Source organism: Zingiber officinale, chromosome 4B, assembly GCF_018446385.1.
Source record: "Zingiber officinale cultivar Zhangliang chromosome 4B, Zo_v1.1, whole genome shotgun sequence".
Classification (NCBI taxonomy): Eukaryota; Viridiplantae; Streptophyta; class Magnoliopsida; order Zingiberales; family Zingiberaceae; genus Zingiber; species Zingiber officinale.
This window is the reverse complement of record NC_055993.1, coordinates 75,581,033-75,596,082: the sequence shown is the minus strand read 5'-3', so window position 1 is coordinate 75,596,082 and position 15,050 is coordinate 75,581,033. Positions and strand designations below refer to the sequence as shown.

At 35.4% G+C, this 15,050-nt stretch overlaps 1 protein-coding gene across 1 annotated transcript; it reads right to left on the bottom strand.

The window, feature by feature from the left end:
- Nucleotides 1-45: 45 nt before the first annotated feature.
- On the bottom strand, nucleotides 46-14,797 carry LOC121975170 (pre-mRNA-processing factor 19-like). Its single transcript, XM_042526631.1, has 18 exons — nucleotides 14,704-14,797; nucleotides 14,511-14,596; nucleotides 14,292-14,363; nucleotides 12,789-12,851; nucleotides 12,206-12,292; nucleotides 7,158-7,290; nucleotides 6,957-7,075; nucleotides 6,511-6,627; nucleotides 6,040-6,135; nucleotides 5,887-5,946; nucleotides 4,292-4,366; nucleotides 2,017-2,121; nucleotides 1,731-1,847; nucleotides 1,567-1,644; nucleotides 1,383-1,479; nucleotides 1,061-1,112; nucleotides 875-945; nucleotides 46-409 (listed from the first exon to the last, which is right to left on the bottom strand). The coding sequence occupies exons 1-18, from the start codon at nucleotides 14,714-14,716 to the stop codon at nucleotides 282-284; spliced, it is 1,569 nt and encodes a 522-aa protein (XP_042382565.1). The 5' UTR covers nucleotides 14,717-14,797; the 3' UTR covers nucleotides 46-281.
- Nucleotides 14,798-15,050: the final 253 nt, after the last annotated feature.

Genomic DNA, 15,050 nt, shown 5'->3' with positions numbered 1-15,050 from the left:
CATCCGCTTCCTGCATTACTCACCTATCCTTTCAACGCTCGTTGCTGGAATTAAAGCATTACTCACCAATAAATTATGGCTCACCGTACATTATCATTAATACAAGTTTGAACCGTCCAAACCCAATCCGTATTCCAAATTCCATTTGCTTACAATGTCACATCGGAGATAAACAAAAAATAATGATAGAGGATGCTGAGAGTCCCAAGTGATTTTGAAACTGCTCCATTAAATTAGCTATAGATAAAGCCTTCAGAGTAAGATAAATGAAGCAAACCTAATCAATGAGCTGGGGATTTCGGCTCCTCTCGTTCATTCCCTGGGATTCCAAATATCCGTAGATTGCGGTCCATGGAACCGACTGCCATATATCTTGCATCAGCTCCAAACTTCACGGACGTGATTTTCCCTGCATCCAAAGTAGAATAATTCATTAAGAACAAAAACATCACAACATATTTTCCTAATGGAATGGGTATTATCAAGTCACTTTCACAAACCGAGGTATTAAGCATTGAGTACCTTTTATTCGTACAGCTATGATTTAAACACTCAAGGATATCCAAAAATAATAATGTGACTTGTAATAACAGCATACACATATTTTATGGCCTTTTTTTCTCCATGTATAGTGATAACTGCTCAAATTTAAGAGGTATTGGCAGGGACCTGACATGTTAATAGCATCCAGCCCTTCACACCATGAATACCAATCTTGACATTAATAGAGTAGATATCTAAGATAGGCATAAGCATCATTGCGTGATAGGTATCTATACAGGCAGGTATATATAATGGTAGCTAAAAATTCACAAACTCTCATGTTATTCTTAACCTCAGATATTGTGCATTTGAAAGGTAAAAAAAATGATACCGGCTCCAGATAAATCGGGGAATGTCTTGATGAGATTCCATTCCTGCTTCACATTGGCGACTTGGTACACTCTGCAAATTGCATAAAGGGAATGATACTAAATCTCAAATAATTGGCTCCTCATGAATTTTTAATCTTTTTTATACTGCATGATGAATAATATAAAATCCCAAGCGGCATACAAACCTTGTATCAGAACCAGCAATAGCAAGATAGGACCCACTGAAATCAAACTCAACTGCAACAAAGATGATATTTCTCAGTTAGTACATTGGCAAGTTAAAAAATATAAAATAAAATTCCTATTTTCTCCATCTTAAACAACTAAGTCTCGAGCTGAAACACTTATTCAACACAGAAGTCATGTTTGGTGGAATTGTGAGTTAAAAAAATCATGAGCACAAAAATGCTGATAAATCATATTTTGAATTAAATCATGACAGACCATATGAACTGTATGTAGCTACTAAATTAGAAATGTTTTAGGCAACACGTAGTATTAGCATACCGGAGTTTGTTGGAGTATTTGCATCATATGGAGTGAAGGATCTGAAATTCTTTAGCTTCCTGAGATCCCAAAGCTTAACACCATCCATAGCAGCAGTCTGACCAATGTCAAGTAATATGCATGCACATACTATCAGACAATATGAACATCTGACTGTTTAAAGCATCTCCAAAAAGAGACATACCGCTAGGAAATAGCCATTCTCAGAAAATGACATAGCAGTCACTGATCCCACATGTCCATCGAACTTTGCAACATTTGACTGCACAAAAATCATTAGCCAAATGGTAGTTAGAAGAAGTCAAACTATCTTTGTGTCTAATAAGTTATCACCCTTAAAACTTGTACCTGAGATTTTATATCCCAAATATTGACAAGGGCTCCAGTAGTGCCAGTTCCTAGAATAAGACCATCAGGATGAAAGGAAGCTGAAGTATAGCCCTCCTCTGAACTAGCTTCACCAACCTGCATATGTATATTTTCTGTTATCTATAATCAAGTGGTATAAATATCTGCAAGCATTTAGGGCATGCATATAAGTGAATTGTGAGAAGATGGAGGAAGAAAGATAGTGGAGACTACAAGGATAATGTGAGAGAAAATAACACAAAATAAGTGTATGGGAAAGAAATACCTGAGTGAGGCAAGATCCCGTAGAGAGGTCATAGAAACACCAAGTGTTATCCATAGAAGCAGTAACAAAGTACTTATTTGTAGCATGTAGTGTGACGGCTTGTACCTATGGCAGTATGGAAATATTAACTACAAAATTGAGATGAAGTATGAAAATGGCAACAAAGTTCCAAGATAAAGAGGTCTAGGAAAGATTAGCTTCATGTTATGGAAGTTTCCAGCTCATAGATTCATTCATAAAATTTAACTAAGGAAGCTTCCAAAAAATTGACTATCATATGATTACTAGTCACTAGTGATATTAGAGATGTGTCTAGTTTATATCCTTCACAAATCATATTGTGTTTGTTGAAGAAAATTTAGCTAAAATAAATTTAGAATATCTACTATGGAGACAGCGAAGAAAAACTTTCAAAACTAAACCATGAGGCAAGTAAACTTGAATGAAATGCACTGCAACTTTTTCAATACTAAAATAAAATTTGAAGGAATAGTTATCCTAGATCAACAAAAAAAATGAGAAATTTAATATATCATTCAACAGAAAAATTGATGAAAATAGTATTCAACAATGAGAAATGATAGGTGTTTAAAATAATAAGCCAGCAAAATTGTGTGATCCTCATGCACCATTAGCAATAATACTAAAAGAGAATATCAAGGAATAGTTGAAACTAGTTTGACAAACAAAATCTACGAGGATTCTGAAATACTAAATCCAATTACTCAACGAGAAGATGATGAATTTTTGTGTGATTGTTCTGTAGCCATAAGGTCAAAAGAGATTTGTTATAGGCTAGATGTATGGCCAACAAAACCGCATTAAAAGTATTGGGTGATTAAGAAACAAAAAGAACTATCAAATGATTACTTCTCATTTTAACTGCCTAGACAGAAGGCTAGGACAAAGGCAGTTAAGAATGCTAATCAGATCATGGTCCATCATAGATCTTCTTGTTGGAATCCTTTCCATTGGTATTTGCAGGACAGTACTCTCTTTCAAATAGAAGAATATTTCCCCACCATGAACCCCTCACCTCCAGTTTTGACTATTAGCAACAACCAATCTAGTAGCTACAAAGACGGATAAACAGACAGATTGTTGAGCTATTCTAAAACCAAAAGCATATGAGCACAGCACATTGCATGCCATTGGAAGATTTTAATAAATAAAATAAAATCCGCAAGATATTAGGTTTCCTGATATTAAACTCATGACCGGAACATTCTGTACTTAAAGTATCAGGTGGCAGGGACAAAGTTGTTAAATTTCTTGTAGTATACACATAACCTGTACATTCTCTACTAAAGTGTAAGATGGCAGACAAGAAGGGACAGTCTTGAGATAATCAAGATTAAGTATGGAGAACATGGAAGATATATACTAATTATGGTTTTTATTTGTAGAACTAATGTCAAGACAAGAATGTTGTAGTCAACCCTATATAGTAGCAACATAAGTTAATGGAAATAACTTTTAGCCATTTTATGTAAAGCAAACAATATGTCACACATCAGAAAGCAACCCACCATATAGAATATCATAAATTTTAATTCCTTGGTAAAAGAACTAGCTCAATATTGAGCAAATGAGGAATGTGCAAAAAGAACTTTAAATTTCCACAAGTATCAAACTAACACAACTAGATCTCAACCATAAAGGACACCCCGGTGCACAACACCCCGGTGCACAAAGCTCCAGCCAATGCGGAATCCCGGAAAAGGGCCTATTGTACGCAATCCTACCCTTCTTTATAAGAGATTGTTTCCGAGACTTGAACCCTTGACCTCCAAGTCACACAGGAACAACTTTATACCGTTGCGCCATGGCACCTCCGGGTCATAGAACCACTCCAAAGAACTAGAAATATCTCAAACTAGATATCCAAGATTCTAGACACAAAAATTGAACTTAGCAAATTATATGACTTAAACTAGCAACTTTAACTGGCAAGAGCAAATAATCTAAACAAACAAATCGAGTGCATGACACTTTTCATCTGATCAACATATTCTTTAATCCACCTGAATCATTCCACGTAAATCAAGTGAACAAAAAAGTAGTAAATAAAAGCTAATTGCCAAACCACAGAAAATTGACAAAACTAACTTTTACCAATTAAACCACTACATGCAGAAGGATACAGAATAGACAATCTTAAATACCTAAATAGTGATGAGTTATTTCAGTATTGAAATTTATTGGATTAGTGGAAAAAAATATCCCACTGATATCTAAAATCATCAAAGATAGATAGAATTTAATCATAAGCTACCTCAGCAGTGTGGTCCCGTAACACATGACGACAATCATAATTTTCATCATCAGTCACTTGCCAAATGCGTACTGTCTGCAGAATCATAGTCAATGCAATAAGAAAGATAGCAAAGTATTGTCATGAACCTATGAAAAAATCACAACAGGGCTGCTATATTTTTTTCAATGTTTCATTTGAATCCCAAAAAATAATGTATTGAAACAAAATGATGCACCCTCACATCTATAAAAATAATAGATTCATAATTTTCCATCTAATTTTCATGGTATAATATAATTGTTTGTATTAGCAAAAAAAATGAATAGAATTTGTGGCTGCAACCATTGTATCAGCCTAGGCCACAGTCATCAAGGCATTTTAGACAAGGGAACAGATCACATGTATGAGATGCAATACTTTGGGGCATTATGGATGTCTAGGCAGGAGCCCATGCAAATAGGCAAGCCAGATATATAAATAAATAAATAAAACTTATTTAGTTTATTTGATGATATTAAAACATAAAAACTTATTGGTGATTTACTGCACTAAAGAATAATTATTGTGATTGGTGCCGTCCATTCTAAAAAAATGGACCACTGCACAGTCTAAGCAACGCAAGTGATCCAGGTGGATCTAAGGAAATATTTACTTTATAAGTTGCACTTGACATTATGTCATCTATATTTTGATAATGTACTATGACACTAATTCTAAAGTAGCTATGTGTTTTTCTGTAATTTGAACTAATGACTATCAATCATTGAATTTTATATTTTTATTGTGATTTTTGTTTTCCGAGATCCAAATGTGAAATATGAAATATTTCATCATTGTTATGTGTTTAAGGTTTTCTCCTGTTTATTTGTGATTTTATATTTTTAACATGGCAGCTCGTAACTTGTGTCAACTTAAAAATTCAATTGTAAGTACTAAAAACTACAATATGCATGTTACTAATAAACATGGCCTATTCAACATTGTTATATAGTATGACATTTATTTTATATGATTGATATTTTTTTTCATGTGGAATTTTGAATTGGATATATGGATTAACATACTTCATTGGATAAACATCAATCCTTTTTACCAATATTACTCAATACTACTATTTAAGAAAATAATAATAATATGAATGCATATTGCCTCTTCATATCACATTTGTGCTATGCAGTATGCAGCTGCTTGTGGCATACATTTTGAATACAAGTATCAAATTTCAATTTTAAAAAGTTTGTGTTTACTTTTTTCTAAATCAAGGAATAAGATTATCTGAATATAAAATTAAATCAAATAGAATAATCTAAAATTTTAATGTTCATTAAGCTTCATACAAGATCCAATCATAAATAGGTTATGCTTTACTAAACTTAGTCATAAATTCCCCATTGACCACAAAAGCACAAGTTAAAACGATTATGGTGGTCAAGGTAAATAGAGCAAATATAAAGTGAAGAAAAAACAAATGGGTTTCCGGAGTAAAGAAAGAATAGTCTTTAATGCTCATTTTGCAGAAAAAAGAATAGATCTATACATAACAAGGATCACAATAATGAATGGACACTTCAAACTAAACCTAAGAATGAAAACGAAACATTGATCCCACTAACCTTGTCACCTGACCCAGTTATAACGAGTTCTTCACCAGGAACAAATTTGACACTGGTGACCTAAATTAAGGAACAAGTACCCAACAAAAAGGGGAAAAATAAGAAAACAAATTCAACCGAATGATAGAAGTTATCAAGGGCATAGGCAAATACCTTCTTTGAGTGACCAGTGAGTGTCGATAAGATTTGACCTGATGTCCTATTGAAAAGAACTCCAGTTGAATCAACACCACCAGTGGCAATTATGTCCTGTTAGTTAGTACAACCACTGGATTAGTACAACAGTATATAATTAAGAAGTCTTATCTTGAACATGCATCAGTTTCATATGAGGTTTTTATTGAGCATTGACAAATCCAAGTGACTAACACAAGAACAACAGCACATGATGCCCAGATATGCTCTCAAATGCTTATTAAGGTTAGATCAAGAAAATGAAAGAGTTATAAATAGGTCAATTGATTAAAAAAAACTATTAAGGCATCAAACTTTTAATACTTAAAAAGAGATTAATGAGCAACTACTCTAAAGTATTGCACAAATTACAGCTAAAAGGACATTTTAGATTAATGTAAAAACCATTACATAAACATCCTTGAATAAACAATCACTGAAATATCCTACCTTGGAAGCATCAATATCAATACAAAGAATCCCTGGCTTGTTCGACTTGTGAAGTGGATGACTAGCAACCTGAGTGTATCCATCCAGTGCATCAACAGGAGCCAGCGTAGCTGGGATCTAACACAAGAAAAACATAAGATGCAGCTTCAAGATGCCTTAAATGTAATGTATTGTTGTTGCATTTTCATAAACAAATCAAATTGAAAACCACAAGATTCTGCATATGCATTCCTCTTAATAAGTTTCTCTTTCCAAATGTTTGCCTTTCAACACAAAATACAACAACCAAGTCTTATCCCACTAGGTGGAGTTGGCTTTGTCTTTCAACACAAAATCTAACCAAAAAATATTTGGGAGGTTTATAGTTTGTCGGTGATGGTACTGTTGCTTCTTTTCACGAACAAATACTACATGGAAGAGCATAACCTAAAGCATAGAGAAATTACCTGGCGCTTTTTCCTCTGTCCAGAAAGCAAAGTATTGCATTCAGTAAGTTCTGCAATAATAGAAGGATTTATACCAGGACGAACTTTCTTCGCAACAGGACCAAACTCGCTTTCTATAGCTGCAAATATAATCAAAGGCAATGAAATAAATTTCTGTTACAAATATATAATTTCAGATCTTGTGTTTAGGGTTTTCAGAACCTCTTTTCCCATTGCTGACAACAGCTGCATCAGCAGATTCAGCACGTATTTGTCTCTCACTCAGAGACAAAAGCACTCTTGCATCATCTCTTTCCTTCTTCAGTCTAGCTATAACCCGGCATGCAGCATCATGCTGGAGCATAATGCAGTTAGTATAGAACAAGTTATCTGCCCTACAGTGATAAAACAATATAAACTGGAGAAAGACATGGGTAAGGTGGAAAAGAACAATTGACTAGTTATTAAAGTGAAAATGCTATATATATATATATATACAGGGAAAGACGGAGATCTCTAAAGATATTTAGATGGTTTGGAATTTAAACAAACAGATTTCCCCCACAAAACAGATAAATCAGTTGGGAAATTAAAAATACAAGAAAAAATAAATGGACGAAATACACAATGATAAGATGGAGAATTTGATGTATGTAGTTATTATTGTGAGAATACAACAGAACTATTATGATCGAACATTCAAGCATATATATCCAACAAATAATGGTCAATCATCACATAAGAACCAATTAGGAGGGGAAAAAAGTAAAGTAACATCTTTGATATGTTAAATAGAAAATGACTCCTTTAATCATCTCCAGATAACAAACAAAACCATTAGTTTAGAAAAAAAAAACAAAAGTAGATAATCAAAGGGCCAATACAGTGTCAACAATGGCAATAGGAATTACAGCAAGGAGTTTAAAGTGACACCACAGCACCATCTTACATCTACCACATGAATTAGACATTCACACCTAAATGAACAACTTCACTTAAAAAACTACATTGTGGGTCTAACCTAGAAAGCCCACTGTGTCAAACATGAAAAAGTTAAATGACTGGTACAATCAAACCAAAATTCGGCAATTTAGACCAAGTTTCATGTGAAAAATAACTGCTAATTCAACAAGAATGGAGAGGCATTGAAAGACTGAAGAGGAATTTCATTACTTGATGGTTGTGACAAAATGACAAGACAATTGAAAATAGACTCATTTGGATAATTCAATCAAAAAATCAACGACGACAAAAACAAGATACACACATGTTTAACTGTGTGGAGTAATTGAGTTTGATCATAGGAAAACTAAAAACAGTTAAGAGGTACTATTAATAGGATTATTGTTGTAGCTGATTTAGTCTCGTATTAGTATCTTTATATTAATATTTTAGGTTTAAGGTTATCTCCAAACTCCTATATACACTTTGTGATTACTCAAAAACATATACAATATACCTGATTCTATTTGCCCTAATTTCTACATGGTATTTGAGCATCCTTACTAGAGTTTTCTAAGAGCTATTCCCTTGAGGGGGAGGCTGACAACCTCCCCCTCTTGATCCTCTCTCCTCCTCTCTATCTCCTCATTCCTAGTCTGATAAGCCAACTCTTCACTCATTTTTAGCAGCAAGAACTCCTGCTCAACTGGTTGCGTGCAATTACAGTATCTCTTGACAGCAACTCTGTCTGCAACAAAGCCTGACTGAGAACAGTGTCTTCCCAAGCGGGATCAACCACACATCTGCAACCTTATGCATGATGTCTTTTGTTTTCAAAGAAGGCAGGTGACATGACAAGTGATCTCCACTGCTGGGAGCCCTTCCACATGCAGTGCACAATCTCTTCAATAGTCGGCAACTCCATCAACCACTGCCTCCAGCAAAGTAAAGATATCCCATGAACACACCACTAAATCAAATCTTCTCTTGCATGCAATCCTTCCACCTCAAGCCACTGTCTTCCTGAGGCAACACCAGAACTCCTGTGACCACACAATCACACCTCTCTCCTCTTGAGAGAGCATGGCAGCAGTATCCTTTGATGTTGCTTCTTCTTAATATATTTCCCAATCTATCCCTCCCATGTCTGTTACAACAACTGTGATGCTTGTGAGAACCATTGTCTGTTACAACAACTGAGTGATTGCCTGTTGTTAGCCAGAGCAGTTCCGTTCTGCTACAAGGAAAATCTCCAATCCAGATAACTAGGCTTCAAGATCAATGGCATTTTTTCTCTCCACCTCGAATACTGTTTCCAAAAACAGCAATTATTCTGCTTATGTAATAGATATTTTGGAACGTTGAAATATCTTCTATTGAGGGCTTATTCACATTCGCCTATATTGTTCAATGATGGAATCAGTTACATGTTCATCAAGCTCAATAATGTCTTTCTAATGATAGCTGCATGGCAGAATTGCAAATAGTGGGGAGTACAATTTCAGTGAACCAACCAACAGACAACTGGCTGAAGATACACTAGAACCAAGAAGCAGAAGCACACCTATTTCTCACAAGCCAACTGCTGCAATTACTACAATATAATGCCAGAACCCAGCAGAGAGGACACGTCTTCTCATTGCCCAACTGCAATTCTGACATGACACCAAAACCAAGTGGAAGGCAGCAAGATTTTCATCCAGCCATCAAAACTACTGTGAATTAGGGAAAGGGGAGCACCTCTCTGCTCAACCCAACCGCTGAGAAGCAATGCAAGAACCAAGCAAATGAGACTACAACATTGCTCACAACCCAACTATCAAAATTACTATGAGAATTCACATCTGATAATTGTGTCTCGCACGAACACAGGCACAACAATTGTAGCCTCTACTTGTGCTCCTACTACCTGAGTACTCCACCATCTCAAGGGTTTTATTGATCAAGGTTGATGTCACAACTTTAACTACAGAAGTTTGGTTTTGCTTACATGCAAATATGCTCTTATTTCATTATTGTTGTGCATAATTTATAATCTACTTATGAGTTTATTTAGCTCATATAACTAGCTAGACATGGATAATCTGTGTGTGAGCTTGATGAGAAGCGTTAGAGGTAATAGTGTTATCAGAGGAGAAGGTTTAGCTATGAAAACTACTTTAGGTTTAGTGTTTTGTCCAAAATCCTATACATACTCATGTAATAATTATACTTAGAACAGAAGCAATGTGATTATTCTATTTACAGTGTTCTAAAAAGCGCCCTAGGCGGCCGTCTAGGCGCTACCTAGGCGCTCGGCGGCCGGCAACTGCACCGGAAAGGTGCTGGCCGGCCAACCTAAGCGGCTGGGCCGCCTAGGCGAGCACTGGGCGCCGCTGGTCGCCGCATCACGGGACACGGGATGCGTCCGCCACTGCCGGACGTGTTCCCGAATGCGTCCGCCGCAGCCAAACCCGTCGTCGGAAGCTTCCAGCAGCACTAGTGGAGCCAGGGTCGCGTCCAACGCAGGATGCGACGCTGGCGCTATTGATGCCGCCGGAAGCCTCCGGCGAAGCTTCCGGTGCCGCCGAAAGCTTCCGGCGACGGAGGATGCATCCGGGAACGCGTTCGGCGGCGGCGGCAATGGACGCGTCCCGCGTGTAACGTTCGCGATTTTTCTTTTTCCTTTTTTATTTTTTTTGTAATTATTTATTTAATTAAACAATTCCTCACTTAAATAGGGTAATTTCAATAGGCATTTATACCCCTAATTCAATTATCCCAACAAACTAAATAAAAAATACGCGTTCCTGGACGCATCCTCCGTCGCTGAACCTGTCGTCGGAAGCTTTCGGTGGCACCGGAAGCTTCGTCTGAGGCTTCCAACGGTGCTAGCGGAGCCAGGGTCGCGTCCAACGCAGGATGCGACGTTGGCGCTATTGATGCCGCCAGAAGCCTCCGGCGACAGCAGTGGACGCGTCCCGCGCGTAGTTCAACGTTCGCGATTTTTCTTTTTTTTTTTGTAATTATTTATTAAATTAAACAAATCCTCACTTAAATAGGATAATTTCAATAGGCTTTTATACCCCTAATTCAATTATCCCAACAAACTAAATAAAAAATATATTTAAAATCTAAATCTTTTTATAAATTTTATTAATTATTTATATTCTAATAATATTATATTTAAAATTTAAAAATTAGGATTAACTATTATTAATTAATTTATAATATTTTAGGTATAAATTAAAAAATTCTAATAAATCTTATTAATCCATATAAATCATATTTATATTCATAATTTTATATTTAAAATTTAAAAAAAATCCTAATAAATTTTATTAATTTATTTATATTCTAATAATATTATAGTTAAAATTTAAAAATTCTAATAACTATTATTAATTAATTTATATTTTGATATTTTATATTTAAATTAAAAAATTCTAATAAATCTTATTAATCCGAGGAATCTGCCTAGCGGCGCCTAATCCCCGCCTAGGCAGCCTAAGCGCTAGGCGCTGGTCTAGCGCCTAGCGAATTTTAGAACCTTGTCTATTTGACATATTTCCTACAAAACTAATCAAAACTAGCAAGATTGTCCTTGTTAACAAAATCAAATACGTGTCAAATCTTTCTCAAACATCTGGCTACAAGTCCATGGTGTGTATATTCAGGTCCTTTAGCCCAATATTAAAAGTTGTTTAATACAAAAATACACTTGCATAATGAATGTGATCCAAACCAACATGATTATTTTTAGGAAACTGGACATGTTATATAATCAATACGTGATAAAGGAATACTGCTGCTTACTGAAGCTAGATTGTGAATGATTGGACAATGAGGTTTACTTACATATTTATACACGCAAATAAATCAAGAATGGAAATTCTTCCAGGTAAAGCCTTCCAAATAAAGTTTACATACAAAACGCTACATGAGGATATATTTCAAGTAACTATTAGCATCTAACTTACCTAAATACATTTAATCAACCCTCTGATCAAGTTTTGAAGATCATCCAACTTTGGAGTGTACTTAATTGCAGATTTCTTTTACTACTTATTGCCTATAATTTTGGGGTAAAACAATATATTCATTTCCTAGTGAACTAAGCATGTTTTCTTCAGTTTAATCTGATAATTAGGAAACTACATAGGCAATTAAAACTTCTATATCCTCAAAGCTTTAATCCATACAACAAACTTCAATGAGAAAAGTAAATGACCAAATTAAAGATAAAACTATGTTATAGCTATATGCGCAAAAGGCAAAAACAAAACATTCTGATGCATAAAGTAGCTGGTCAACAACCAAAACATGCACTTGTCCAAGAGTTTTCATACCTGATACAAAGCATGACTCAACTCTTGCCTAGCTGTGTGTAATTGATTCTCAAGTGCAAAATTAGATAGCATCAGAGCATCCCATTCCTGTTTCAGCAGAAGAAAAACAACATTAAATTCTTTAAGGATCAATACATTGGCTGTAAAGTATAAAGAAGGATTATTCTAGAAAATTAGGATAAGGACAAGCCATGGCAACAAACTGATTCAAGCACATGATCAGGCCACACAATCAAATCTATACTAAGTGATGCATAATAATCAGGATTAAGTTCTAAACTAACACTATTGAAGAGGTGAAATTACTCGAAAGATCTTTTTTATATTATCCACCATTGCCATCTATCTATCTTACAAGTTGTGCAAAGATAAAGATTACATCGTAGGAAGAAGAAACTCATCCTCAACCCATTTACTAGAAAGAACATAAAAGCAGGTCAGATTATTTAAAAATTCATGCAACACATAGAATTCAAGGAAAAAGACATTTATCGCATTCAATTGATAAAACAACTAGACAGTTAACGTAACTAAAAGAATAAATTGCAATCCATATTCAAAACAAAGAGTTCAGAATACACACATTCTGGAACATTCCAAGCAGCCCAGGAATGCTAGCAGCTTGCAATGGTCTTGGCTTCGCCACCTACCAGAAGAATAATTAGAAAAAAACATGGAAGACAATAAAATATAAAAAATGGCATTGTTCAGTACCATGCATTAATTTGTTAACTTGCAATGATTGTAACATTTCATATATCTTATTTGTCTAATGCCCGTCAGTAATTTCTTAAGAATTAGACATACAGTAGGATGTTCAATTGCTAGCATATTTATCAAGAATTTTTAACTGAAAAGACAATGGTACATCATATTTATCACGATAACCACTTTTAGCTTCTAAAATGAATACAAAAAATAATAGGAAGAACATCGTAGAGCAAGATACAAGATGGTCCACATATCTATTTGTGTCAATAAAGGCTTAAAGAAAACAAAGTAGTTTAAGGAAGAAAAGATCATGCAAATCTTAGCAAGTTAAACAATCAATATTGTACTCATGCTGTTAATGCATTGGCCAGTTAGAAATCTTGTGTTATATGCATAATTATGTTGTTGAATATAATATATCAGATATCCTCTCAGCATAGTAAAGGAATCAACATCGCATGGGGTTGTGAAAATTCTCAACCGAACAAAATGGGATTAATTGTTGTTTATGCACATGGTATTTTGAAAGTAGAGTTAATCCTCCCACTACAATGAACAATCAAACAAGACAAATTAGTGAGTAGGACAGGGATGGACACTATTAATGCAGTGATATTAATATTCTACCTTTTCTAAGTTAACTGAATCAGTGCAAGGATCATCAGACTACATGAAAAGTTATTGTCATCACAAATTCAAAATTTTGTTTTAGATACACAGCATCTATTCTTTGACAATCTATTGGAATTGAAAAATACTCGGGATATTAACATTGGAACAATCTCATGCCTGTCAAGCTAATTTTGGCTGACATAATCTTGTACCTACCACAATTATTATGGAGCCTTCTTGTAGTAGCAGGTACACTGGTGTAAATTTAGTCATTCAACAAATCAAACTGAGTGAGCATCTGAAGTGTGTTCAGACTGGCATTTGATTATACAGAGGAAAGATTCAAGTATGGTACCATAGCATTCTAAAATTCTAAGGACAATGAAGCATTCATGTACTATAGACAGTGCACATTGAATTGCTAAATGAGCTTCAAAATAGAAAGTAGGACATGAAACAGTATGATCCCCTTCTTCTTTCAATTAGCTCTTCTCCCTGAAAAAAGTAAAGTACGCCATCTTCCAACCCTAAACTAGACGAGCAAATGGAATGTCTAATTCTTTGTCAACAATGTTGTTTCTAGTGTCCAACACACTAATTCTAAAATGAAACCAACAAATTAGCAAAGAAGTGCTCAATGTTTTTTTTTATGTTTCTTAAAATTATAGTCTTTCCCACAAAGTATTCAACTCTATGACACTTTCTACCATAAGAAGTTAAAAACCACAGTAACCAACGGCAATATTGAATTGGGATAATGCACCTTATCTGTCTTCACAGCTACGAGATCGTCCATGCTGAGCTCCTCGTTGGTAACGGGGCATTTTCCATGATTCTTAAAAAAGAAACAGCAGGAAAAAACAAAGGCCAAATGTAAGATGACAAACTGAAGTATACCAGCGAGCTAATAACCTCTCGACCTTCATAAACGAAAGATAAGAAGTAGGAAATCAACGGGGAGAAGAGGCGGAGGAAATCATACTGCAATGTGGTGCTCGATCAACCGCCGCTCGAAGAGAAGGCCGGATCTCTTAGAAACAACCGGTTCCTCCGGAACTTCTCCGGAGACTAGAAGGAAAAGAGGGAGAAGGCGTGGTCATAACCCTAAATTGCACCGGAGGAGCAAGAACAGAAACCATACGGATTGCAGATGGGCAAAGGAAAGAGGATCTTACTCGCGCAGATCATTTCTGATTCAAGCGAGGGTTTCGCCGGTGAATTCGGCGGCGAATGAGGAGCTCGGCGGTAGGGTTCCGCGAAGCTTCAGAGCGACGGCAAGAGAGAGGAAGAGCGCGAGAAATTGGGCGTAGGGTTTTATAAAATGCCTCTCGAGTCTCCAATGATGATCAACTCGAGTCCGGTGAGCGCATCGAGTTGCGTTTGGGTTCAGGCTCAAGCTCGTCAGGCTATTTTTTTTTTATAAAATATATTTAAAAATAAAATTTTACTAAATTAAAAAATAATCTTTAAAACTGAGACAGTTATAAAATAGTACTGTTTATGTTTTCCCATATTTTATGTA